Source organism: Phaethon lepturus, unplaced genomic scaffold (assembly GCF_000687285.1).
Source record: "Phaethon lepturus isolate BGI_N335 unplaced genomic scaffold, ASM68728v1 scaffold24168, whole genome shotgun sequence".
Taxonomy (NCBI): Eukaryota; Metazoa; Chordata; class Aves; order Phaethontiformes; family Phaethontidae; genus Phaethon; species Phaethon lepturus.
The window spans coordinates 25,718-53,071 of record NW_010555918.1 but is presented as its reverse complement, the minus strand read 5'-3'; the positions used below and the strand labels follow the sequence as shown (position 1 = coordinate 53,071).

The 27,354-nt window shown below is 38.7% G+C and overlaps 1 protein-coding gene across 1 annotated transcript; it reads left to right on the top strand.

The window, feature by feature from the left end:
- PALMD (palmdelphin) lies at nucleotides 1-27,354 on the top strand. The gene is made up of 8 exons (XM_010292331.1): nucleotides 1-297; nucleotides 5,672-5,752; nucleotides 11,142-11,272; nucleotides 19,928-20,042; nucleotides 20,921-20,954; nucleotides 21,044-21,154; nucleotides 21,904-22,998; nucleotides 27,227-27,354. The coding sequence occupies exons 1-8, from the start codon at nucleotides 253-255 to the stop codon at nucleotides 27,268-27,270; spliced, it is 1,656 nt and encodes a 551-aa protein (XP_010290633.1). The 5' UTR covers nucleotides 1-252; the 3' UTR covers nucleotides 27,271-27,354.

Genomic DNA, 27,354 nt, shown 5'->3' with positions numbered 1-27,354 from the left:
TCCAACTTGTCAGTCAGCTCATGCCAGCACTCTCCACGTCTGCCTCTTCTACACACCCTCATTACATGTGTCTGTCTGGGCTGACCTGCTCATCTGTTCAGGGACTCTCCTGACAAGTCAAAATTTCTGCCTTCTCTCTGCTCTGGAATTGGATCAAATCACCTCAGCTTTTTTCGTAACCCCACCAGGAGGCTTTTTGCTTATGGTCTCACTCTCTTTTCCTTCACTACTTGTCTGTTTTTGATTTCTAGAATGGAGGAAGCTGAACTGCTGAAAGAAAGATTCCAGGCCATAACAGTAAGTGCTTATAGTTATAATTCGCTATTTAAAAACAAAACAAAAGGGCTTAGAAATAGTATTGTGTTAATGAACTACTGTGTGTTTTCTGAAGAATTATTTATTCCAGGATGAAAAAACTTATGCCTGCTTGAAATTGTTGCTTCTGTTTTATAAGCCATTGCTTTAAGTTGCCTGTACTGACTTTATTATGGGTTGCACTTTCAAATTGAATTTAAAACAGTGAAAGTATGTGTGCAAATCACTACTGGACAGTCTAAAATACATATTACTATCATCAACTGAATGTTTGCCTGAAGGACAGCAGGTCAAAAGGCAGCTAGAGAATTCCAGAACAAATAAATTTTCCCATTTCACAAGAAAACTGAATGATGAAAGATTTTTGGTTTTGCATCGTGGAATTAAAAACAATTTCTGAATTATTGATAATCTATCATAAATATGGCTGAAAAGTAAAAAGGGACAAGCCTGAATTAAGCAAATTCCTACCTGTCAATTTTCAGAGGTGGGGGGGAAAGACAAAGTTTTTGTTGATTTTAGAAAATATTTTCAGTTTCTCTTCTAAAGGGAAATCTGATTATTCAAAAGATTTATTGTGTTTTAAGGGAACTACAGAGTTATTTTTTTAAAGGAATCTAACCTCATGTAACAAAAATGGCTGAATCAAAATTCTCCTCTGACTTGATCCCACTGAAACATATTCAGTTACAGAAGAACTAAACTGAAACAACATTTGGCCCTTTGGGATGAAAGGAAAACTACAGAAGGATCACTCACTGTCACAGGCAATCTTTAAAAACAAATAATGGGAACAAAGGTATTTTTCACACTCTTAGCACGATAGATTAGTTGTGAAACAAACACTACTGCCTGAATAAATAGTGGGCAGTTACAAAATACCTTATTGGAACCAAAATAAATGTGAGAAGGCATAACTGGAAGTCTACAGGAGTTGAATAGGTTCATTTTTCATTTGGTTGGGTTTTAATTATGACACTTGATAAAAGCCAACAGGCCCATAAAAGCCTATGATAAAAGCATAAACAGGCCTGCTAAATGCATATTTACTTGAGACCTGACTCAAGCCCAAAATAAGGTAGTTTGAAATGGCTTAGAGTATTTTTGTTTGTTTAACTGTAACGGCGTTTGAACCAGACTCATAACCTGGACTTTGTCTCCAGCGTATGGGCTCAAAAGATAAGAGACGTCCCAGCCTTGCAATGGTTTCTATTTCCTGGTACCCGGCAGGAGGCACGGGGCAGCACGCTGGCCTGCGTGGGACTCCTCAGAACATGCTGGGGATGCATCTTTGCCTCCAGACGAATAATGGAGAAGTAGTTTTTTTTAAGGAACTGTGACAGCTTCTGTGTCTGGCATTACGGGAAATAAGAAATCATATTTGGGTTCTGGCCATGACTTCATTTATTACACTTGCTGCATAAAGGAACTATTTGCTCTCCACTTCCATCAGCTGAGAGCATTTAATTGAAACACTCAGTGTATTTGTTATAATGCACTGCAGAAATGAAGGAGCCTAAATAAGGTGAAGTTATCAGGTTTAAGAATCTGCAATACGAGTTGTCTAAGAAAAAAAACTCAAATTGGGAGTTACTCGGTGGCTCTGGGAAGGTTTGTCCCAAGCAACGTACCCAGGATTTTCAAGTGTTACCTACAAGATATATGTTGGAAAGGATCTCACAGAGGATAGCAAGGGGCACGCAGGTACTCAGAGCAGTAAACAACTGCACTTGCACTAAAACCCGCCTGGTTTCTGTTGCTAAATGTCTGGCTCCTTTACAGCATCTGGCTCTCACAGAACCACTAGGCGTTTTCAAATGATTTTTCATATCTTCTCCATGTAGCGAAGCAAAAAGGAAACCCCTATTAGTAGTAGTAGTATCATTATTATTATTATTTTACGGTTTTGATGCTCCCATGGCTCAGAAAAGGAACAATTTTTCTCTGTTATATAGCTTCCACTGGCTGCTGGTGTATATAGAACATAACAACTAAAAAATAAAATGCATCCATCTTGTTACAGAGACCGTCATATCTTAAAATACAAAAGTTTTAACATGTTTGCCACAGCAAACGCTGCGACAAAATAGCCAAAGAGGAACCTTAGGCTTAATCCTTTCTCATCCAATCCTCCATTCTATGGGGAAAACAAAAATGATAGAAGATTTGAATGACTAAAGATTTGAATCATGACATTCCTGCAGTTTCATGCCATCAGACTAAAGTGTCCATACCTCCATCTAAGACTGTGCTCAAATAACCAAGCATTACCTCTGGAAAAATCTTACAAAACCAAAAATACATCAGCTAAAACATTAGCTGTTCCACTGGCCTCGACAGTACATGGCATCTGCCATGAAACCAAGCAGACCAACACTGGCACGACTGTGAAACAGTGACAGAAACTAGTGGACTTGGCACACAAGACACCTAACAAGACAATGCCCTGTAGATGCATTTCCCTTCCTTTCAGATAGATTCAATTTAGAACATGAATCTTTTCTGTACTCAGAAGTCAGGAAAGATTCCTACGTGTTTCAGTGGGAGTGAAAATTAGGACCAAGGCTCAAGTCTCACCTTGCACCAGTGCACAACAGAGGAAGGGATGAAGGTGCTCTTTCATAAGAAGCAAATCTTGCCCACATTAACAAGAGCATAGTAAGAGAGGATTAGAGAAATTCTGCCATCAACCTGATTATCTACAGAGGCAGAGTATGAAGTTTAGTAGAAACAGGGATCTCTTAGCTATCTAAGTAAATAAACATTTATTCCATTACATGTGTAGCTTTGTACAGCAAGACATGATTTGCAGACAAAGTGTAGCAGAACACAGCATAGGAAGTGTCCTAACAGGTTTTAAAAATTATTCTGGCAACACAAGGTTCAAAAAGGCTCCTCATACATCTTCCTTGAATTTAGCTTCTGGCATTAGACTAGCAGCTTTCTTTGACTAGATATATAAAAGACAATCTATTTCGACCTATTTAATCTGGATAATTGTATAATGCACATTTATTACCAAGCAGTGAAATTAAAATATGCTAGAACACCGAAGGATACCAGTAGAAAACAAAAAGAAAAAATATGGGATGCAAAAGGAACATAGACCTCTAACAAGAGACACAGGCAAAAGTTCCATTACTGAATAAGATCCTTATTACACAATTAACTTAAAATGCAGTTATTTGTGCCTTTACACTCTTTACACACTTTACAGCTTTCTTTCTGCACAGTATTTTTGCATACCACTTCTCATTTCAGACTGCCCAAACTCTTAGCACACATCTCCACTAGTATAAAAAGAATATTTAACTTGACTTGAATGTTTTTTAATGGTATAAACCAAGTAAAAGTTCATTCTCTGGATAAGAATCCTATCCAGACCTTTAGTAAAGAGAAAAAGCTGTTTCCTCAAGAATTGTAACAATCTGTAAACACAAGCTCTTGTCACACTTTGCTCATCTAATGATAAGTTATTTAAAGGCCATTTATACAATGACCATGAGTATTTCCTAATTAAGGAAAGGTGTGAAGGTCAGAGACCAGATGCTATGTCTCCAAAATCAGGCTGAGTAATATCCAGCACAGCAGCTCTTGGATAAAGTCTTTAAAAAGGGACAGAAAAATTACCTATTGTAGAGATCCTAAATCAGTAGCTTTGCTGACTGTATTGAAGAGCATTGGCAGAACTCAGACCCACTACAGAGATGAAGGTAGCACGCATCTTGAGGCAAGAGCCGTATCTGCTCTGTGGATTGAAGAGGCAGACTAAAACCATCGAGGCAAAACTGTGCAGAGGCACAAGCAGAAAAGTACAGATTGGGTTTACAGATGGCTATTGCACGTTACAGACTGCAAGAGAGAAGAAATCACTGACACTCGTTCATCTACTAAACCCCAGCATAGCATCAGTTGGGCTTGGCCAGCCTGTAGTCCTGCCCTCGATCTCCACAAGGCTAGGTGGTTTCTTCTGCTTCCTATCCTTCAACCAAGTGTCCCTGCCGCCTGTGGCCCCACTGCTCATTTGCAGGAACAATGAAGCGATTCGGCCAAGAACATTACAGCTCTTCCTGTTTCCAAATCCCAGATCCAAGGGAAACTGGAGAACAACTCCCAGCCTTATGCCCAGCACTTCTTTCTTACTGAGTTTCTACGCTCCTTACACAGAGCTGGTTCCTCAGGTGAGCTGAAAGGGCAAGTCTCTTCCTATGTTTGTGAAAAACTTAGCTCCTTCCTAAACCATGCTTGTGTGAAAAGAGACTGTTAAAAAAAAAAAATCAGTAATCTGTTCTAATTGAAAGGAAAGGGGGATTAGCCTCCAGGCAGGAAACATGTCTGCACAGGACAACAGATGATTTAATTTACTTCCCTAAAAAATACCAAGAAACAAGTGCAAAAGTTGCCATGTCCAATAACAGGATTTTATAGCATTAAGGCTGACCAAGAGAATAGCCTATTAATACAGCTTGTAAAAGTTAGCTTCTTCCGGCATGATTTCTTTCCCACCAGCCACCGAGGACACAAAGTTCTAAATCAGTGTTTGGCCTCATATAGAGGAGCCACAAGGATACTCCACGTGACAGCAGCTATCCAAAGACACAAGAGGCTCATGTGTTGCCAGCGTTCAGAGACTATTCACCCATTTCCTTTTTTCTATAATCTGCAGCAAAAAGGATGAAGGTGGCACTATGATAGATCAGTACTGCTTGAGGTTTTTCCATCTAAAGTTCGGCAGCCATGAAAGCAGCCTTTGCACATATATGAGGCATACTACATTTCTCTGTATTCGTCTTTATGATTATTTGACTAATGAAACAAATTTATGTGTCTTTATGTATTCCTGTTTATTTCAGCTATTAGCTACAAGATACATAAGCTCAGTCCTGGATTCAACAACAGCCCATTTCATTTAGTGATGTAGCCTAGCTGCACATCACTGCAGTCCACTGCAGAGTTTAGACCATGCAGACTCTTTCCTCTCCTAAATGATGTGCCAGCTGCCTTAGGAATTTTTGTCAGGACCCATTTCTAACATCATTTTGCATATATGATTGTGTTCAAATGTTATTTCTTCCTGTTTTCTTCCCCTACCCCCCCCAACAGTAAATTATTTGTAATTTGGATGGTCCCTGCTTTGTGGTCATTAACATGTTTAAATGTACTTCAGAGAAAGAGTAATTGAAACCATACCTGCATAGGACACATAAGCTACTAAGTTATGTACTACTTGAGCACCATATAAGCTTTAAAATAAGGCTGTATTTGCATAGATTGATTTCACCCTACTGAACAACACAAACAATTTTTTTAGCAGCAAGTAATTTCTCCAAAGTTTTATTGTTCTCTTAATTTATAGGACAAAAGAAAATTGCAAGAAGAAATCACACAGAAACGTCTAAAAGTGGAAGAGGAAAAAATGAAACACCAACATTTAAAGGTAAGTAAAGTGTTGGATTTATGTAACTAAAGATAGCCTCAAGTTGTTCAGCATGAATAAAGGTTTTGGATTTTGGAATGCAAATCTTCACGCAGTTAAGACGTGCTTTTACTGTCAAATTTCCACAGTTTTTTGGAGTCTTGCCAGGACTCCATTTGACTGTAATAAGCATCAACCTTTGAAAAAAATTACACTCAGGAGCTAATGTTATTTGATCACTTTCATGGCATAAAATGAGATCATAACCAGGAATAACTCACAGCTGAAAATTAAGCCTCACATTTCAGACTGGGTGTGTTCACTCCTTAATTCCACTACAGCAACCAAACAGGGTGCAGCACAATCATAAGATCTAATGGCATTTTTTCTGGAAAAAAACCAGACTATTTTTATTTGGCTATAGCCTTTTGTCAGCTTGTTTAATGACTCTTTAGTAAAATAATGCTGTTTCTTTGTGCATTTGAAAAAAAGCATAAATACTACAAGTATTATGCTGAAATATAGCCTGGTAAACTCAGGATTAGAGATTCCAGATGACTAAGAAACCAGAAGATCCACCTCTGTAGACACTTGAAATTGCAGCTATTTTTACCCAACAGCACCATTCTTTAAATGTCTATTGCTGTCTGGCAGTACATGTCATTTAGGGAGATGAGACAAAAATCTATGCTTCTAGAAACACGCAGGACTTGTTACATACTCTTTTAATTATGTAAGTGGATAGAGTTTCAAGAAAGATATGTTGAATGCAATACCAGGAATGTAGCGTGTCTCCTTAAGCAAATGTGGGAGAAGCATATTTAAAACAGACTCCTCTTCAAAATAGACACCTGATCCTGGGTTTCATCCACTCTGTTATTTTGTGTTAAGCCAAAAAAATGAGACCTTACGATAAACTAGTTCACTGGGACAGGCAAGCCAACACAAAAGTCACCTATGCTTAGGTTTTATTCATACGGACAGGCTTGACCAATTGTGTAATATCTTGCCTACAAGAGAGGGAAATATCTAAGTCCTGTAACTAATGAGCAGCAAACATGTGACTGTCTTCCTCCGTCTTAGTACATGGTTACATGGAGTACCGCAATTTATGTTTCGAGTTTCCATGCCTATAAATTCAGAATGACTCTTTTGCCCTTCTTTTAAGAAGGATAAACTGATCTCTTCTAGACAACCAGCTAATCCTCACTACTGCTGTGTGCAGAGTCCTAGGGCAGTTTACTTACAGATTTAGTACATGCCTTCAGCTAACATTAACAGGTACCACGGAGTTAAAAAGTTAAGAAAACAAAAGCCCACCTTGCACTTATTCTGAAAATGTTTTATGGAATTTTACATAAGCTAAAATACTCCTGGAAAAATATTACTGAAATGCTTTTCCTTTGGAAGAGGACAGAGGATGTGATTTGTTTGCCTGTTCTATGAAAAAATCATGCAGATATCACAGAGAAAAAATTAAAACCAGTCATATTGCATATGAGGCAAATCAAGGATCTGTAGAGGAAATGGTTCACTTGGCAAAGAGGGATCAAGCATGTGTTTAAATACATACATATATATATATATGTATGGTGTATAAATACATACCTATCATTAGCCATCTGGAGCACCCAAAATGGAGACTACTTTTTCCAGCTGAGTTCTAAGACAGGCACCTAATATGAGATGCAACATTACTACATGAACATCCTCTGCTTGATGCCCTAGAAGCATTGTCCTTCAATTTAATTAATTAATTAAATTCAGGTATTTCAATGGAGTCAAACACCGCAAGAATCTAGTGCAAAAATCATTTTAAAATAGATTTAGACTTCTAAAACGTTTAAGCACTTCTGTAAATTTTATTGAGGGCTCATTTCCCTAGCAAGTCAGGTTGATTTCATTCGTTTATACTCGTACCAGTTATGCATGGTGATATCTAGAGCTCCATGACCTAGTCCATATAACTCACACCTGTCCCTTAGGAAACTATTGCAGGTTAGTAAATCTCACTGTCATATAGATGTTCCTGTTAGCTGGATAGCACTATCCAGTTCCTCATTTTGTCCTTCATTCCTATTTATAGCCCTTAGCAACAGGTTTATTAAAAGGTTATTGTTTTGTTTTGTGGGGGTTTTTTGGTGGTGGTGTTTTTTTAAACTTCCTTTTTGTAAATAGGAATCTCTGCTCCGGCTTCCCAATTACTTTGTTTGCTGTCCCCAAGCTAACTTTTTACTAGAAAGAGACAGATGAGGTATCATAACAGGTGTGGAGAAGAAATATTTATTCCCTACATGTGCACCTCTACCACATGAAGTAGAGGACATGCAAGCAAATAGTAACCTGTGTGGATAGGGCTTCATGGAACTGCGAGGAGCAGTGGGGGCTGCTAGTGAGTGTACAAGGGAAATTTCATTCTCAGGTAATTCTAGATGCACCAGCAACTAATTCTTCCTCCTACCTGGAACAAGGGAAAGGACCAGAGTTGCAAGAAAAGTGCAGTCAGCACTGATTTACACGTACTTTCCAAAAGCTAGTTTAGCTTATAAAGCTTTTCGTTTCTGACATGCCTGAACTCCATTCGAGCTGCCCTGTAGGTGCTCTTTACACACTTTCTTATTCCAGGGTTAACAGTGTTGACCTACATCATCTGTGAGAAGTGCGAAAATTATTTATGCCTCCCCCAACTTGCCGCAAGGTGAACTGCCATGCCACTGGAAGAGCAAGCCCCACAAACTCGAGACATCTATGCCTCCCAGGGAAGGAAGAATCTTTCACGGCTGAAAGACTGTTAAGGCTTACAGTGGAGTTATAGCTGGAGCACACGTAGGACGTTATTCACAGAGTTTGCAGGATATTGGCACAGTACTCCCGATGTGACCATGAACTTACAAAAGAAAGTGATTGCTTTCCAGTACTCTGGCCATTCCTAGGGTCTTATCACATCACAATGTACAAGCATCCCTTTCCCTGTTAGGCACCAAGCCTAACACAAAGGGAAAGTGCTTTCATACAAATGCTGTGAACACATGCACGACCTAGTACTGAGCCAGAGACACTTTAGAGCAGAAGGAAGAGCTCGACAGCAGGAAGAACCCGACAGCCCCAAAGCAGCTGCTCCTGCTTGTGCCCATGCCTCAGTGGAGCAGCCTGGAAACTGCCTGCTGTCCTAAGGCTGTTTCCAAACTAGGCAATATGTCATTCTTTCAAAAATGGCTAATTAAATTTAAAAGATTACATGGCATTTAGTTGGGAGCAGCAGCAAACTATTCTAGGAAAAGCAAAAATAACGCTATTGTGTTACGCCTGTATTTAGGGAGTTTGTTTTCTTGGGCCTAACCCTGTATGTACATGAAGCTTTTGTTGATTTCAATGGGTGTTATCAGTTTCTGAGGTCTACAGTGCCAGCCCTGCTGTAATTCTCACAAGGAATTATAGATTTATTTTTTGGGACAGCAATGCTACACTAATTCAGTTCCAGTCAGGATTAAGATCTCACTTTTCTAGAAGTCCAACTTACCTTTAAAAACTAAACCAGCTTGATTGAAAGGAAATGAGTAACGACGTTCCCTCCAACTTGAGAAAACAGTATTTTGTGGTCACTAAGAGTTGACCAGACTACATGCATCTACTAGATCAGGTAAAACCATTCTATTAAAATCTGCATTTATTTCATTTGAGCTTAAGACACAACTGCCAGGAAGCGCTGCCAAGTGATCCTACAGCCAGTCTCAAGGCACAGGACATCAGTCTTGAGCAGCCCTTGTTTTCCACAGATTTCCTAGGATCCAGTGTTGAGAGAGAATACTGTCCTGCAGGGCTAAGGCAACTGTAAACATTCCTCTTACAGTCCACAGAAAAAAGTACTGTGGAGTGCCACAAAGTTCCCAAGCTTGTTTTAGCCACGGTTTCTATCGCATCATGTCACACATCAAGCAAGTTGAAAATTGCTTTTAACTGCAAATCAGGTCCTACATGCACTCTTCTCCATCAGTTGGGCCTCAGTAATAACCTCATGTAAAATATACAGTAAACAGAAAAGTGTAGGAAGCAACAGTTTAAGTGACTCAACGCACAGAATGCAGGGATTCCAACAGCTGCTGCAAGCAGTACTGAGGTTAATCCAGCTTTCTCACCAGTGCTGGGCACAGCTCTGCCTCAAAGAAGCAGTAGTCAAAATCCAATTTAATCTTCATCCACTTCCTACAATTAACAACACTGTATAAGAAAAAATTTTTTAAAAATGGAAATCAGACAGCTCAAGGAATCTAAATTAAATGGAAAATTCATGGTTAATTAACCTTATATGTGTGCTGTTTTTTCCCTGTTGAAAGAGGTTTTTTTAAGGAGCCCTGACTCCCACTTCTTCCCCAAGGCAGCAACTGGATTTATATTCCTGAGTTAGACTGAAAGGAATAAAAAGAGCACAAGAAAGTTGGCACAGTTCACAACCTCTAGCCTGCAAATATGAGCTTACGAATTTCCGCCCCCCCGGAATATTTGAGCACGCTCTGATGACTTTCAGCTGCCACCTTTCATATTGTAAAGCAGCTGTAGGAAGTGCATACTTTTCAAAATTTGAAAACACAGCTGAGAGATCCGCTCACCTGTACGCATGCAGTACACCCATTTATAAGCCACTACTGTACAGAAAGAACTTCACAGGCACTAAACAGGTCAGGACCTAAATACATAAGCCCTGGATTGCCCCTACAACAGCAGTTCTAAATACATGGCAAGTCTGCTGAAACACTAGCCAGACATCAGCAACCCACCTTTCTAGTCCCACTCCTACCCCACACATCCTCACCAGGTGAAATGCGAGTTCACTACCATAATCACCCAAGTTCCTTGTAAACTCCAGAGACAGCATTGCATCACTATCTCCCTGTCTCCAGAGACAGAGAAGAGATAGAGATCTCCTATATAACCTTATGTACAGAAACTTTTCACCTTTTAAACCTCCTCCCAGAATTTATGCAATGCCATGACCCCAGAAATCAGGGCTACTGAAATAAAACTACAGCACTTCTGACTGGGACCTTTTGCATGAGTCTGTAATATGTACTCTTTGCTACAACCGTTTTACTTAATTGAGGACAAACCCACCACTGGATTCACTTACAAATATTAATCTGTTACAAGTAGCAACTAACATCCTCTATGTATTTGTTGTGTGGACTGATAAAATGGGATATTGTTCTTAATGAGTTTTGCTTTAAGCCTATCTCGAAATACAAATGTTTTTTAGTATTTCTCTTTCAATGGCACTCACCGCTGTCAGGCTGCCTTATGCTAGTAGATACAGCACAAGACTGTGGATCATGCCCGTGGCATCAGCACAAATACAGTAAATGATTGACTAGCTTAACTTTTAAAGTACACTTACTTGCCTATTTTTCCCCATCAGAAAAAGGCCTTACGAGAAAAATGGCTCTTGGATGGCCTTAGTTCTCTCACTCCAAAAGAGCAAGAAGAAATGCAAAAGCAGAATCGGGAGGACCAACAACGGACTCATGAGCTGGAGCGAGACATTTTCAGGTAGGGTAGTACCCCTGCTCTTCTGTCTGGATTAAAATGGTCCCTTCTTAAAAATTCTACCTTATTTTGTAAAAGATTAAAACGTTAGCAAGGGCTAAACGTATGCAGTTTGATACACAGAGTAATGCAATCCTTGTTATATTTTCTGGTCAGCTAGAATTAGAGAATATACAATGCAAGCTTCCATACTGTGAATTTTATCAAATTGCACAGTAAGTATCTTGCAGAGTATTTGTTTCTCTAGTTCCAGATACACCTTTCATGCTATACGCAGTAGATTTAAGCCACAGTATATGGGTTTTGCTGTGAAATAGCAATTGTTGAATCACAATTTCAAAATAACAGTAGTTTTAAAGGTTCTTCAGTTTCACTAGGTCCTGCACAGCCTTTAATACCTGACTTCTACCATAACACAGCACTTCAGAACAGTACAAGCTGCCTAGCCCCATTAGTATAGCTTGCCTTTTTTTCACTTATCTTTCATACTGTTTTGTCCTCAATTTATTCCCAGGAGCCTTTTATAGCAGACTAGATTTTCAAAGTCCTTGTTGACTTTGAGCAAGAGACGGAGGTTTAGCAGAGATGTCCCTTATGCTCTAAGAAATTTGATGATGGGAGATCTGTAAAACTACTTAATTGATTTGTTTTTTTGAAGCCTCAGAACCAAGTCAAGAACTGGATCTGGTGTGTGGCTGTGTTGGGGAAAGGATGGTTTTATTCTCCTGACATCTACATCTACACTGTTTCCAATTCATTTGACAACACCCAAGTAAAGAACAAGCAATGCTAGTATAGTGGAGGTCTATGAATGTCTATGCCACTAAAAAGGAAACCTACTGAACTCCTGACATACTGGCTGCCTTAAAAAACAGTGAAATATTTTAGCAGGAAGTGTACCGTATCTCCAGCATCTAAATCTAGTTTGTCACCTCATAGCATACCTTTAGGGTTCTCTGCACCTGAGTCGTTGTAATTAGGCTATCTCACAGCAACACTGGCAGCAGGTCCCTCCTGTCCTAGCCCTGGGAAGACTTGGAATGCAGGATTAGGACTTGAAAACTGTCTCACAATACTAGTTCAAAGATTTCAGCAAATGCGGTTGATTATTCACATATGTAATGTCATTTCCAGGCAGAATCCTGGGTTTATAGTTACAGTTGTAGAGTCTTGATACTGGTTTTGTAATTATTGTCCTGAATTTGTCATCAGCTCAGTGGCCTTAGTTTTTATTTCCTCAGAAACCAAAACTGAACACACATAGTGAGCTTTACTTCTCTGAATATAGCCATATAAACTTTTTTTTAGCATGACCAGAATTTATCCCTGTCACAAATAGTAATACAGTAATCCAGCTGGAGCTTCAAACCTGAAAAACTCCTTTTTTGTGTAAATTAGCATCACAGAGGAATATTCCCTCTGCTTTAATTCTTGGATGGAAAAGTTGACAAGGGGTTATAAATTTTAACATTTATCTCAATTAGAAGCTTCTAGGTCTTTTAAAAGATGCCCATAGCACTTAAAGGAAGATTTCTAAATGAATTTGTGCTTTAAGGAAGGAGAAATGAACGTGCCAAACCCATCATTTGTCCCTAATTGCTTTCTCTTTCTTAAATCACAACATGGATCCTGGAGTAACATCTCAGCCCATCTCTGTTTTTCGGTAACTACAAGGACTAGATGCAGATACACGGCGAATGGGAAAACTGCACATTTACTACTGCATCACATGACCAAGAGCACACATATTGTACCGAACGAGGTGGAGGTTCCTCGGCTCATACACTTGATGTAAGCCTGAGCCTGTGACAGCCTAACTATAGAAATGTGCCTGTTACTTTCCCACTAGAATTTTTGCCAGAGGCTTGGTTAACGTTCAGCATGTAGAAAAAAAAATCCATTTTAGAATTCCTTTCCCATGTAGGTGGAATGCAGGTATGACAGGATTGGTTTGTTGTTTGTTTGGTTTGCTTAATAGTTTCTATTTATATGGCTGCATTTAGAAGAAATGTATTAGGGAAAATTTCTTAACCAAGAAGGTTGTCAATCATTGGAACAGGCTTCCCAGGGAACTGGTGAAATCACCACCCCTGGAGGTATTAAGAAACACGTAGATGTGGTGCTTAGGGACATGGCTCTGGGGGGACTTGGCAGTGCTACGTTAATGGTTGGACTTGATCATCTTGGACTTGATGATTCTATGATTCTAGGAATTCTTTTCCTACATAGTTCCAAATTCAGTTAATTACAAGCACAAGTAATGTTGGTACATCTAGACTACTGATATTCTGACCATAAACCAACAATTTAAATGCTGATGACAATGAAATTAAGTAAGTTTACTTGCAACTCTAAGCACTACAGTGGAAAAACTGCAATAAACATTTCATTGTAGTTGCTGGCCTTTCTCCTCTTATTAAAAAATATCATTCTTTTTCCAAGAATATAAGGCTATTAATTTTACTCCATTTGCTTAACAGGCCTTGTGAATGGTTCCTCTTATTTTTAGATATGCTGCTCTTTCATGGCAATTGATTTTTTTCATGGCAAATTAAGTATTTCCACAGCCATTTGTTGTTAATACCAGTTTTACCAACTAACTTTTCCTGCCTGTGACTGTCTCCTGGGAAGCTCCACTAAATTGCTTCCTCTTTAAAATGATTCCTCCTCTTTAAAATGATTCCTACTTGACATACATCTGAAATACTTCAGATTTATTTGTAGTGAAATGAATCAGACAAATTACATCAGCATAAAAATCAAGATTAACTGACAAAGAAAGTATAACACAAAATTACATGCTGTCTTGACTCTTAGGATAACTTCACAGGTATAATGCATCCTAGAAATGAAAATCAGTACAGAAATGCTCCTAATTATATTCCTGAGCCATTCTGAATTAAGAGGACTTAATTCACCATTGCTGAAGTTCTAAAGACAGTTTAGAGGTTTGTAAGACCTTGATATCAAAAGAATTATTTTCATTACTCATGTACTTACTCTCATAACCAATCTATACACCTTAGTCTTTGGCAGCTATTGTCTTCATGACACTCAGAGGACTCAGACAAGGACGTTTGATTTCACAGATGTAGAATGGAAGCAGAACGTACCTGGAGTCACGTAGGAACTTCTCTCTTAACTACAAATTTAGGCAGGTTTATTCACATCAAGCATCTTTTGCTATAAATTATACTTCCTACCACTTCTCAATAGCTGTCTAGCAAAGGCCAGAAAAACATCCTTGCTGCCTTCCAGATATCAGTATGTTTTGTTTAGACATTCCCAGCCCAGTTTCAAACCAGCCAGCAGTGATACACAAACCTAGTAATAGAGTTCAGTATGAACAAAGTCCAACAAAAAGCGCAAAATATGCGCCATACAGTGCTTGCAAAGTGCTTTTGCTATGCCATAGATAGCACCCACGCTAATAAAAGCTTGCTTGACTATATATATGTGAAGTCATACCTTTGACCTGCCCTGTAAATCAAAGATTGCTAAATTGGTCATGTAGACACATTATGTCTTGCAGTAGCAGTAAGAATTATTGAGAAGCTCAGTAGAATTCTTTCTTCTGCGCATCTGATTATTACACTTGCCTGGATTCAGATAGGTTCTGTCCACTCTGATGATTATTCTGCATGGGTTTTATTGTCAGTTAAAAAAATCTGAATCACTTTAAAGACTTTTTAAATACACTGTCTTTGTTTCTTTCTGCTGAGAGGACAACTATAATAAGCATTGTAGGCAGATTATTTCCAGTAGTGGCATGGGCCTTTCCATCACCCTCCTAAACAGGACCTCTGTTTCAAAACATTTTTTACTCAGGTATCAAATAGAGCTAGTGCATGTCTGCTAATCAGTTCAGATTTGAGCATTTTTTGATAAAAGGGAGAATTCCATTCTTTGTATCAACAACAAAACAGTGAATAGCGAAAGACCTGAACCACCTTGCAGAAAAATAGCTGAACCCTCTGGTTACAGACAAAACCAGCATTTACATTATCTGTCCTTTTCACCTCTTCACATGTTAGAAGCTACACTGAGCCGAGTGAGCATGTCCTTGGTCAGGGTACAAGCTGAATGAAGAATTAGGAGTCCCATTTTCTCATTTAATTTTCAGCAAATAGCACTCATTCTTGATTGAATTAGTTGCTAAACAACATACTTAAAACGGCACAAACAACATTACGGTTAACTAAGGTCTGTTCAATGGTTTGTAATGTGGTACAGGAAGGCAGGCTCAGGCTAGATGGAATCCAGAGCTGCTAAAGCATTTGACTCCCATCAAAACATGTGAGGACTTGCTAAACTGCCTTTTCCTCTCAGGCTGATATTTTCCAGGGTGGTATCCTTCTATCGGTTTTTCATTCTTAAGCTGTTTATTTTTCTTCTGGGGTGGCACTGGTGCCAAACCCAGCAGATTAGCTGGTGGCCAGCAGCAGTCAGGTATACTCTGCAGAATTTCTTAATTTAGCAACTACTTTGGCAGAGAAACCTCCAATTTAATATCTCAGTTTCTAAGGTTCCTTCTTTCATCCACACCTCCATACTACTTATTTTCCCCTTTCAGATAATGAACACTACTCAAGGAGAGAAGGACAAATATCCAAAGGATTGATTTAATACATTGGTTGTGTCATAATTCCATTTCTCTACAAAACACAGCAGCACCATTGAAAGATATTTTCGTATAATTGCTAGTGTAGCTGATAGACCCTTTCAAGACAAATACATACCGTGATATAACTTCATAAAAATGTCATCGATTCAGAAGTTTCTAAAGATTTAAACACACCAGAAAGATTCTGGCCTAACTTTTCAACTGCACAAAGTCAAAAGGACTTGATTTCTTTGAACTATACAGATGGCATCTTTTAAAAGTTTCCTTTCAACAAATTCCAGCATGCACATTCACAACATCTTCTGAAAATGAACCATAAAAATCTATGTCTACAGGCAAGTATGAGTGCAAAAGAGATACTTAAGGTCTAGATCCAATTCCCATTAAATGGTATGAGAATTTTTTCTTAACCCCACTGAGCACTGAATCAGTCGTCTTAATTACCATATGAAGTGGGTGTTGGTATGGGTGTGACAGCATATATAAACTTAAATAATACTTTCTTGATCTTCCAGACAACTATGTGGGGTTTATAATTTATGATTTATTTGGAGTTGCGTTTTCTCTTTCTCTGCCCCCGCCCCTTTTTTTTTTTTAAATACCTTTCCAGGATTTTTCCTCCTCCTTTTCCACCTGTGTGTCTAGGGGTCTTTAGAGTCCAGACTGTAATAAACCCATAGTAAAGGTTAATGATTCTGCAGTTCATTATGCTTCTGTGAGCTTTAATGATCAATTTTTGCATTATGATAATATTGCAATTAAGTTCCATGTAAAAATACATTTCAATATATTAAACAAATACTATTCTGTAAGAAGTGCAGAAATATGGCACATGGTCATTGCATTACTTTCTTTTATAGCCTTCCAAGAATATTCATCCCCTCATTACAATTTTTTAAAATTTTAGCACTATAAGCAGTACCTTTGAGCAGGGTCCTAAGAGCATCTTGCAAAGCTCAGGTCCAAAGAGTTATCTGCTTTTAATTTTTTTTTTTTAGCTTTTACTTTGATCCTGAATGCATATTTTTTTTCCTCACATCTCAGTTCTGAGGTTTGTGATACCTTTGTGTTTCAAAAAAGAGGATATTCTCAGTAACAGATAAAAGTCCATGTAGTATCTTATTATTGCAGCTCTATAAATTTAAGTTTAAATAGGGCAAGAGCCACAGATTCAGACTCCTCAAGTCACACAAAAGGAGATAAATAATGCTTCTCTGCCAGCCCTGCATTCAACTTTTCTGGTCTGCTTACTTTAAAAGGGATGACAGGCTTGTATTATGAATGTTGACTTTGGTGTATATCATGGATACTAGCACATACTAAAGAATAGGTCAAAACATAAAAATTATAGGCCATCATTACTCCTTTTATAACTTTGGCTCAGATCATCTGACTGGTCTCAGCAACTAGTGATAGCAATTGCCTTAAGCCTACACTCATCAATTTCTGACATGGGTTCAAAAACAATGGAAGACATATTTCACTGAAATATAGAAGGTTTTGAAATTTGCTTTTGTTTTTTTCCTTTAAGTTAAAAGTATTTCTTGCAAAACCAATCCCAAAAAGAAAAGATAGAAGAACCAAGAACCTGAAGCTATATGGCACTCACCTACAGCATGAGAGATCTAGTTTAAGGCCCAGTTCAGAGTTAAATCTGGACTTGATTCTAGATCTTCATGGAAAAGTGATTTTCCAACTATTAGGCTAATAAGGCAAATTTCTATCTAAAACCCAACAAATACACACACTTATGCAAAAAGGACGTGTCTTGACTAGAAACGGGAAAAAAATAGGATACCAGACACCTGCTTAAGTCACTGCCTTAGAGAAAAAAATTTGACTGAGATACTTTACCTTAGAGGTGTTCTTTAACCAAACACAGCTTTCTCCCTCTCTCATATACATAGAGATTTGATATTTTATCCTGAACCTTTCTGTCTAGAAGTGTTTTGTCAAACATCTTAGTGCTAAGAAAATAAAAACTCTAATTAGGAAAAAGATGCCTTAAACATTGTACTCACCTTTAACATGCAAGAAACCATATTACATAGATTTAATATATAACAAAAAGGGGAGGGAAAGGGAGTTGTGACCCTTTTTAAATAATATACAAACCTGTAGCAGGAGTCAATAGCCCAAAAGAAATTTTGACTTCTGAACTTCAAACTCCCTTTTACATAACGATAAAGGTTTGGTTTTTTTAGTAAAGTAGTTAGCCCATCAGCCAAGTCTTAACTGGCAAGATACTTCTGGTTTGCACTCCTAAAATCTGACAGAGATAAGTCAATTGCTGAATATCCTGCTGTCTTAGAACATATCCAAAGTTAGTATATTAGGTATTCATAAGAGGTAGGCTGGTAGTCTTTGCAAAACAAAGCTCTCACTGACTAGACCTGGGTAAAATTAAGGCTCTTCCTCTAATAAATAGACCCTTAACAATTGTTTCTTAGTGTTGGAAATTGCTACCTTAGAAAGTGATTGCTATTAGCACCTGATGGGACGTGTATCACACCTATGTGAACTACGCGGTTTTCTCTTGCAAATTCTTTGGTAATACTTGTGAAAAAATTACTTGAGCAAACACTGCAAACATTAACTTTCCCAGCTGCCTGCCCTAGGTGCGTTGAATCAGTGTGTCTTATGTGACTGCTGTGCTGCTGAAAAGGAATGCTTTCCAGAAACAAGATTCCAGCACTTTTCCCAGAGAATTAAGTACACAAAATGAGTGACTAAGGACATATGTATGTCTGTAAAAGCCTTAGTGCACAGCCCTAAAGAGGAGCCTTTAAAACCTACTAGTTTTTTTTAAGTCCGTAGCTACACAAGCTCTGGTCTAGTCTATCAGGAATGCTACAATAACACTCACTCCACATCAGCAATATCTTGCATTTTTAATTAAGATTTTTTTCTATGAAGAATCAAGCTTCAGACTGTCAGTCAAGCACTGTTACACCTGTTTTACTAAAGCAAAGAGTTTTGAAATCCCAGAAACCACGTTCACACATGGAAAACTGTGAGGAAGTGTCTTGGCATCTTGGAGCTGAACACACACACGCACCCCCTCCACCTCAGAAAACCCCTTCATCATCCTGGGTGTTTGTAAATTCTTCATTCTCAATCCCAGACAGACTGGAAAACAACAAAGCTTTAGTCTCTCAAGCATCCTCCCGTTATGCAGGTTGCTTAGTTTTCAAAATCCACACAATTATGAAGTTATCACTTCATAAAAGTAGCCTGGAAAGCACATCACTACTATGGTTTTTAGCTGTATTAGTTTTCATATTAGAAAATTAGTTAGAAGCTTTTTTTTATCCACAAAAAATACTTGCAAATGCCATTATTCTTTTATCAAAAAAGCGATACCTGTTCTACTCCTCAGAAATACAAATGCAATTTGATTTCCATTGATAGAGGTGGTTCTTCTGGAATTGTAGCTTCTAGTTACGGATTGACTAGGACTTTCCTCCACAGGGGTTCTTCCTGAATAGAGTTTGGCTACATATATTAAAATATAGTCTGAAGGGATGTACTCTAGCACTTTAAGTACTACCAGGTACAAGACCATTCTTCCGAGTTTCTTACAACAAAAGAATTTGCTTCTTTTCATCATGTGTACAAGTACACATACAAAATTGAGAGATAAAGTCATAACCCTGGTGTCTGTATACTAGATTCCTACATATTAATCACATTTCTTGAGACAATGTAGGAGAGAAAATTTGCTTAGAGATGAGGAAATGCTGTGAGGGCCTATATTCCTTATTAACTTATTTTTTCAGAAGGGAATAGATTTCAGCCACTGTTTTCAAAGTAGACTCAGAGGGAATCTATGGCAGGTACTTTTTTTTTTTGTAAATGAGAATATTGTTTCACAGTATTTCCTGAGGCATGTGAAATTATACACCGATCTCATAATATAGCAAAATTTGTCAGGATAAGTAGAACCAATCCCACTAATGTCCATCTTCACAATGTATTGAATCTGCAATGTTGTTCTCTGCCTGGTGTTAAATCAAAGGGAATTGTGATTGCAGACTGGAGAAGGAAATTGAGGCTCTGGAAAGAGAGGAAATGGAAGTCTCAGCTAAGGAAGAAGCAATTTTAAAGAAGCTTAAGTCTGTTGAGAAAACAACAGAAGACATAATAAAGGTTAGTGCCAAATTACTCCAGAAGTAGAACTCATTACTCATTCATCATAATAACCAGGGAAAGGGGAACTAGCTGGATCCTGTGAGTGGTCATGGGCTTTTGTCTAAAGTGACAGTACTTCAAATAAAAGAGGGGTCAAGATGTTATACTGTTCAAGTGCCCAAACATCTCCATTTGCTTGTTTATGGAGGTGGGGGAGCAATTTCTATCATTACTTATCTATAGCACATCTCAAAAAAAAAAATAGCACTGCCACTGACACCAGCCAGCAACTTTGCATCTCCCCCGAGACAGACATAACAGGTACAGAGGTTGATGTATTCGTACTCCTTCAGGTGATGTGCCCAGCTGAACTGCATCATGCTTTCCCCCAAGTCCCTGAGAGAGGTTATAGTGAAACATGACTTAATATTATCAGTCGTTAGTCTTTGTCAATAGGTCATTTTGATATTTGAAAATCATCTTAAACTGTCTCAAAAAATAAAGTGAAGGAACTAAACTACAGTTCTCCAGTTATTCTTAAACACACACTCTCTCTAAAGCGACACAGAGAGATAAGCACAACTGGAAAGCCAAAGCAGAGTCTTTGAAATTCTTTGAAGCCAACCAGCTTGGGCCACAGTGTGAGGTGGGTCACTGATTAACACTTTGTAATGGCCCATCCTTACCTGCGTGACTTGGATACTGGCAATAAAGACAGGAAAAAATTTCACTTTCTCCCTTAGCATGCTCAAACCAAGCAGGTTTCACTTTTAGCCCATTCTCAGTATGCAGTTGCACATATAAGAAGTTAAAACTATGAGGTAAAGCAAAGCACTGTCCAGTTAACATTTTAAAACTGACTAATCACATTTATTGTTAATGGTTCTCTTTCGTAGTCTGTGAAGACTGAAAAAACAGGAGTTGAAAAAGGTATGTTTAGTCAAAAAAATACTTTTAAAAAGGTTCTTGTAGAAGTCAGTGAAAACATACTAAATACTTTGTGGATCTTCTTTATTCAGAGGCAGCAGACTACATATACACTAGTATACCTGACCTTCCCAAGTATTTCAGGCCTTCCATACTGAAAAGTAAAGCACATGCTGCCACCGATGATGAAGAAAAGAGAAAAGGTACTGCTTATTAGTAACTCCAAAGGGTGTCAATATGAGCAAAGAGTTCCTACAAACTGAATCTAACGCACTTTAAGCAAAGGATAAACATTACAGATATGGGACAATGTTGTTCTCATTTAAGCTGTGTGATGTTATCAGTGAGGTCATCAAAACTGAGAGATGGGACGCTGGTGTAAGTTATGTGCCATTGAGAATAAGGATCAACTGTTTTCAACATTCACACTTCTTTCCGGCACTTCGTTTCTCTACTTGGCATAACTTTCAGTAGTTCCTACCTTCATAGCACACATTCCACATTTTCTATCCGCACTCACACCTCCTGGGCAGCCAGCAGTAGTCTGGTTATTTCCTCAAGTACTACAAAGCCTCCTAACCCTTCCGAGCGCCCAAGACTCCTTAGTCTTGTAGCACGCTGAGCTCTTTCAACTCCTATTGTCCAGCACAACACCAGGGGCCGAGGTTAAATCCGATGTTCTCAGACAATCACAAAATGAAAACTGGCTCCTCAACAGCTTAATTTTGCTCACAGAATTGGATCCAAACAAAAATTTTTCTTCCACTTTGAGTTTTGACAGGATGGAAGGGGGTATTCAAAATGAGAATCCGATATATTGCTTATGTATGTGACAATTTCATGTGTTTGATAATTCATTCTGACGGTCATTCTCTATCACTGTCAGAACTGTTCCATAATATTTCTTGCAGCTGCTGTATTACAAGTTTAAGCACTTGTTTTCTTTCAACAGCATTGTTTGCCATGGAAATTAAAGTTGAAAAAGACATGAAGACAGGAGAAAACACAGTGTTATCCACAATACCTGTTCCCTCAAAGGAGTTTAAAGAGACAGGAATTAAAGTCTATGATGATGGCAGGAAGTCAGTCTACGCAGTGTCCTCAAACGGCAGCACAACACAAAATGGGATTGATGAACTTGCTCCTGTTGAGGTAGAGGACTTGCTACGGCAGGCAACTGAAAAAAATGCCCAGTCTCCCACAGAGTATCATGAGCCTGTGTTTGCAAACAAATTTTGTAGGCCAGTTACTCCTCAGAAAGACAAAATAATCCCTGGACCAAAACTGGAAGACACTCACAGAAGAGAGACGAATGGATTTAGCAATCATCAGACAGAATACTCCTCCAAAACAGAACCCTTTATGCAGCAACATAAAGAGAATGGGCTTGATCTTCCAAAGGTAATACAGCCAAAGTCTCCCTCTCCAGTACTTTCCCATTCAGAGAAGAAAGCACACACTAATCCTGAGAACAGGATGATACATAATGAAGAAAGAAAAGCTGCACAGGAGGAATTAAAACCTTACCAGAATACAAGCAAAAGACAAAATGAGACAAGGTTTTTAAGTCCCTGCCATCTTAATCAAACATCCCCTGCACCTCAATATGAGGAAGATGTTCAATACAGCGTTGTTCAAGCTGTACCATGCTACGTGGATGATTCTGAACCAGTAACAATGATTTTCATGGGTTATCAGCGCATTGATGATGACGATGCAGAAGCAGACCAAAAGTTGTCACGATACGATGGGGTTATCCGTGCAGAATTAGTTATCATTGATGATGATGAAGATGACAGCAAATCTGAGAAACCAGCGTATCATCCCGTAGGCCACTATAGTCAGGTTTATCAGCCACCAAGCAGGAAAATCACCGAAGTACCACAGACGAACCCTGTGAACAGTCTGGGAGCAAGCCTGAACAAGTTACCCCACAAAAATTCCATCTCCCTGCGAGAACAAGAGGAACACTTAAGCTCACCGACACACCGTGCTCATCTTCACAGCCAGGTATCCGGGGACGGTACCGAAGATCCCTCACTAACAGGTAACAGAAAAGGAAAATCATGTCACTGCTGTTCGCTCATGTAGCAAACTGATACTAGTCTTATCTGCTAGCAAATATTTCACTTTACTGTTTGGATTGTTTCATGGACTAATATGCAATCACTAATCGCTTCTTTGCTCTTCTTTGTTAACAAATACCAATCTGCATTTTGGTACTGTTGAATTATTTAATCTTTAGCAATACACTAGTTACCATATCAAAATTTGGAAACCAAACTATCTCAGAAAATCTATTTCTGTAACCTTCAAAGATTAAAAGTGATTCTCTTTCAAGTGACAATTAAAGGTTCCTTTAATGCTACCTCACTTAACCGAATTAGTTTTAATTTCTACCAGGTAACTAACAGCATTGCTTCTTAATGCTGTCTCCTCATTGGAATGTTTTTGTGCCTATCCACATTCTAACTACTTCCTAGATAATCCAAATTGCTCCTTAAATTAGAAAGACTGTTTAATAACCAGCTTTACTTCACATTTTTCTGGAATCAGCATTGCCAACCTTGCCGTGACAATGTTTATGCAAGTTTTAGCATTTTTCTGTTAACCTGAGTTAGATATTTTTGTAGCCTCTGAAAAACAATGAAACAGTTTTCATCACATGTAGTTAGTCCAGTGTTATTTTTTAGCACTTTTTATAGTCTATTAATACTCAAGATGTCTATTTCTTACTATAAAGTTTTATTATAGAAGTTGAAAGAACAATAGCAAAATCTTCCAGAAACATGGAAAGCTCTTCTTTATGATTATGTTGCACTTTAATGCATACAATTAAACTGCATTTAAGTATATTTACAGAGCAGCAGATTTCAGACAGTAGTCACATTCCACTTCAAGAGAAGAACACTGTGCTTGAATTATAGGAAGATCAGGGATCTTGATCCCCCATTCTCTCTCTACTCCTATTTCAGACTATATTTTGAATAATTTTGCAATTTGCAGCAAAAGTATAAGTTCGGGCCTTGCCTAAAGCTGCATTGGCAGCTGAACATTTCTTTACAATACAAATAAAGTCAGGAAAGAGAGTGGTCATTGTATCACAAAGACTTTCAAGTTTTTTTCATCAGTATGCACTGACTGGAAGAGCTGTTCAGTAAGTAATGCTTTCGGTTTATAGGAGTATCAGCCTCGTGCAGTTACGCACACAACAGCCTGAAATAGTCCAGTAGTGCTGCCCAGCCTTTCTGATCAATGAGGCCACTGCACTTTTCGACCACTTGAGAGGACCTTTGCTTCTCTCAAGCACCAATCCTGCCGTCTGTGCACATCCCTGTGTCCTCCAGGACCAAAGGCTGCTGCCAACAACTCTTATGCCAGCAAATGAAAGCAGAAGTAGCTGGTACAGGCAAGATAAACCACTCCAACAACTGCTCCAGCCCATTGTATTTTTGAGGATAGTCCCTTAATTCCCCCATCACATATGTATAGGCATATAACAGACAAGCAACACTCACCCACCCACCAGCTGGTTGCTACTGAAACAATTCATCCTACAGCCTGCTGCATGAGTGCTCCTGAACAGGTCCTGGGAAAGAGGTTTCCAAGAAGTAACTATGAGCTGGCAGCACCATTCAGGTGGGCCACATATAGGCCATGAGATGTTAGCTTGAGCACCTCTATCTGTAACAATCTTTGTTTATTTTTGTCTCCCAAAAGAAGCAAATAAAACATCTTCATTTTTCCCTGCCAGTCATAGGCAATCTTCAGACAATCTGGGCTCTCTCTCTTTTGGGGTAGTGGGGGAAAAAAAACCCCAAAAAACTCACTGTCAGGGAAGGGGGATAAGGATAAATCTACCAAAAGACAATTGAGACTCTGTTCTGTTAATCTGTATTTGGTCTTACTCTTTCACTTAAAAGTATTCTACCAAGGAGGAAATAGCCAATTAGGAATAACTGGTCCCAATTAAATTAAAAGCAGTTTGGCAACTGCCTCAAAAATACACCCCAACAGTCACCACTGCCTCCAAGTGAGTGTCTTAAACTGCCCAGTAGAATTTGGAACTAAGCCATATTCCTCTTCACCCCACCACCTATTTATTTCCACTCCCTGAGACATTTTCATCAGTGGAAAAAGCCAGGAAGTGACTCAATTTTTCCCAAACAGTCCCGCAATCCTACTGCGACTTCTAAAAAGGAAACAAAACCAGGAAAGCCTCTTAAATCTAGAACAATGTATTACACAGAGCTGTTACTTAGGGAAATAAACTGTTTCCAAAGCAGCCACTGATGCCCAGCCTAGCAGGTTCCCCCTAAACACCAGCGAAAAGAAGGCAGTCAAAATAATTTTTGATACCTCATCATTCATTAGTGAAACAACAAACCGTACAACAGAAAAAATAACCTCTCCGAAATGAAAGCTTTGGGAGGCAACTGCAGCATTTGAACATTGAACAGGCACTGAGGACTCTCTGAAAGAGAATGGAAAGCAAGGATGCACAGGACAGACCAGGGAGACGGTCTCTTACGTAACAATCTTGCTTTGGGAAAGAAATGACTCTTCAGAGCAAGTTACTGAAAACATTATCGATGGCCAAGGACAACTAGGAGGCAGAGGAATTGCTCCATGCACCAATCTATACAGAGAAATATCAGATTAAATTAGGAGCTTTCAGCATGCCCCCAAACTGACAGAAGTGTAGGACATACCTCTTTTCCATATGGGAACAATTTTCCCATCCCCATGAGCTTGATGGGGGACCAATATCTCAAAGTATGTTCCCTCAGAAAAACCATACAGAGAGACAGATAACAATGCTAGACTTAGGACATCAATGTTTTGCATTATTAGGGCTTATTTTCTTCTTTAAGTGTCAGTCAAATGAATTAAGCGTGCAAACATTTTGAAGATTCAGTACTTATTAGGGAAATGAAAAGTCCTTGCGGGGAACAAAGGCTAGACATAGTGGAATGAATAAGGAAAGGAAAAACTGAAGCCAAATAGGCAGTAAAACCTACTGACAGTGTGGAACTGGCTCTCATGGGACACGAAGGTCCAAGGCTTTTGGCAGGTGGCTAGTCTAGATGAGCTGATTTTTTTCCTTGCCACTGGAAGCTTCAAAAACACAGTGCAGACTTAGCTCTATTTGTGTGGAAGAAAGTAACAGGCAAAAAAACTTCTTAACAGAGAAAGCCTCATGCATGCCATCTGTTTCTGTAATGCATAGAGCAAGACAAAACCAGACTATTGGCTATAAGGGAAGCACCAGACTGACTGTTCTCTCAAGCCACGACCAGGACTCAAATTCTTCAGCATTCCTTGGGCTGCAAACAGTACAAACGGTCTTTGTAAGAGCTAAGCTTACCATCAGTGGCCCTATGATATAAAGTTACACTCAGATGCTTCTGATTTGCAACAGCTACAGCATTGAAGACATAACTCGAGTAGGACATTTGCTGACAAGCATAAATCAAGCAAACAGCTGCTTTGACCCTCTGTCTCAGCAGAGACATACGCAGGATGAAGGAATGAGACACGCTATTTTGGGTGACTCTGCAAACTAACAGGTCAGAGTGCTGGAGATTATTCCCACTGCCTTCTCAGATCAGCTACGTGGTGGGGGGAGGCTCTTCCATATCAAACAACAGAATTATATTGCTGTTCTAAAAACAACCTTAACATTTAATCATCAGCCCTGCACTGTCACTTTCAAACTAACCCACATTATAATCAGTTACAGACAATAGCCATACTGATGTTTATACAGATACTAAGTTACTCAGTCATATTCCTCATTTAAGTCTGACAAAGTCCCACTCTGACTCACTGCGCCAGGAAAAAAGTTTTCTGTGAACATTAACACAAAAGAAAAAGGCTTCCAAACAGTTATAGCTCCCACTGAGGAGTTTAGTTTAAACAAAGAGTTTGTTTAATTATTCATGCATGCTTTTAATCTGTCAGCATCTAGTCAAAGACAATACTCTCTGTCTGTGAGGCCTTAAAGAAGGTAACAGAAACAAACCAGTTAGAAAAGAGCTGTGCTAATTTTCAAATAGTGATAATGGAGTAATTTCTTAATATACTCGCTTTATTGCAAAATTACCAGAACTAATGCCTTCTACTGATTTCTTTCTATAACACTAAAACAATGCTTATACTACTGGATTAACCACTGGAGGTACGTGTTTCTTCATTTGTCTAAATAAGGAGATTTAGCATCAGAAATATAAAGTTAGTCTTAAAATTCAATGGCTTTGTTTTCTTTTTTTCAGCTCTGAGGATGAGAATGGCAAAGCTGGGGAAAAAGGTGATTTAACAGCTGTAATGACATTGAAGTAAAATTTACTACTCAAAGCAGAATAAAGCTAAGAAGAGTTTCTTCAACGCACCTTTTTGGATC

Coding starts and splice junctions, on each gene's coding strand:
- PALMD (XM_010292331.1), top strand. CDS start 253: ATGGAGGAAGCTGAACTGCTGAAAGAAAGATTCCAGGCCATAACA. Junction 20,955..21,043: donor AAAAACAGGAGTTGAAAAAG/GTATGTTTAGTC, acceptor TTCTTTATTCAG/AGGCAGCAGACTACATATAC. Junction 22,999..27,226: donor CGAAGATCCCTCACTAACAG/GTAACAGAAAAG, acceptor TCTTTTTTTCAG/CTCTGAGGATGAGAATGGCA.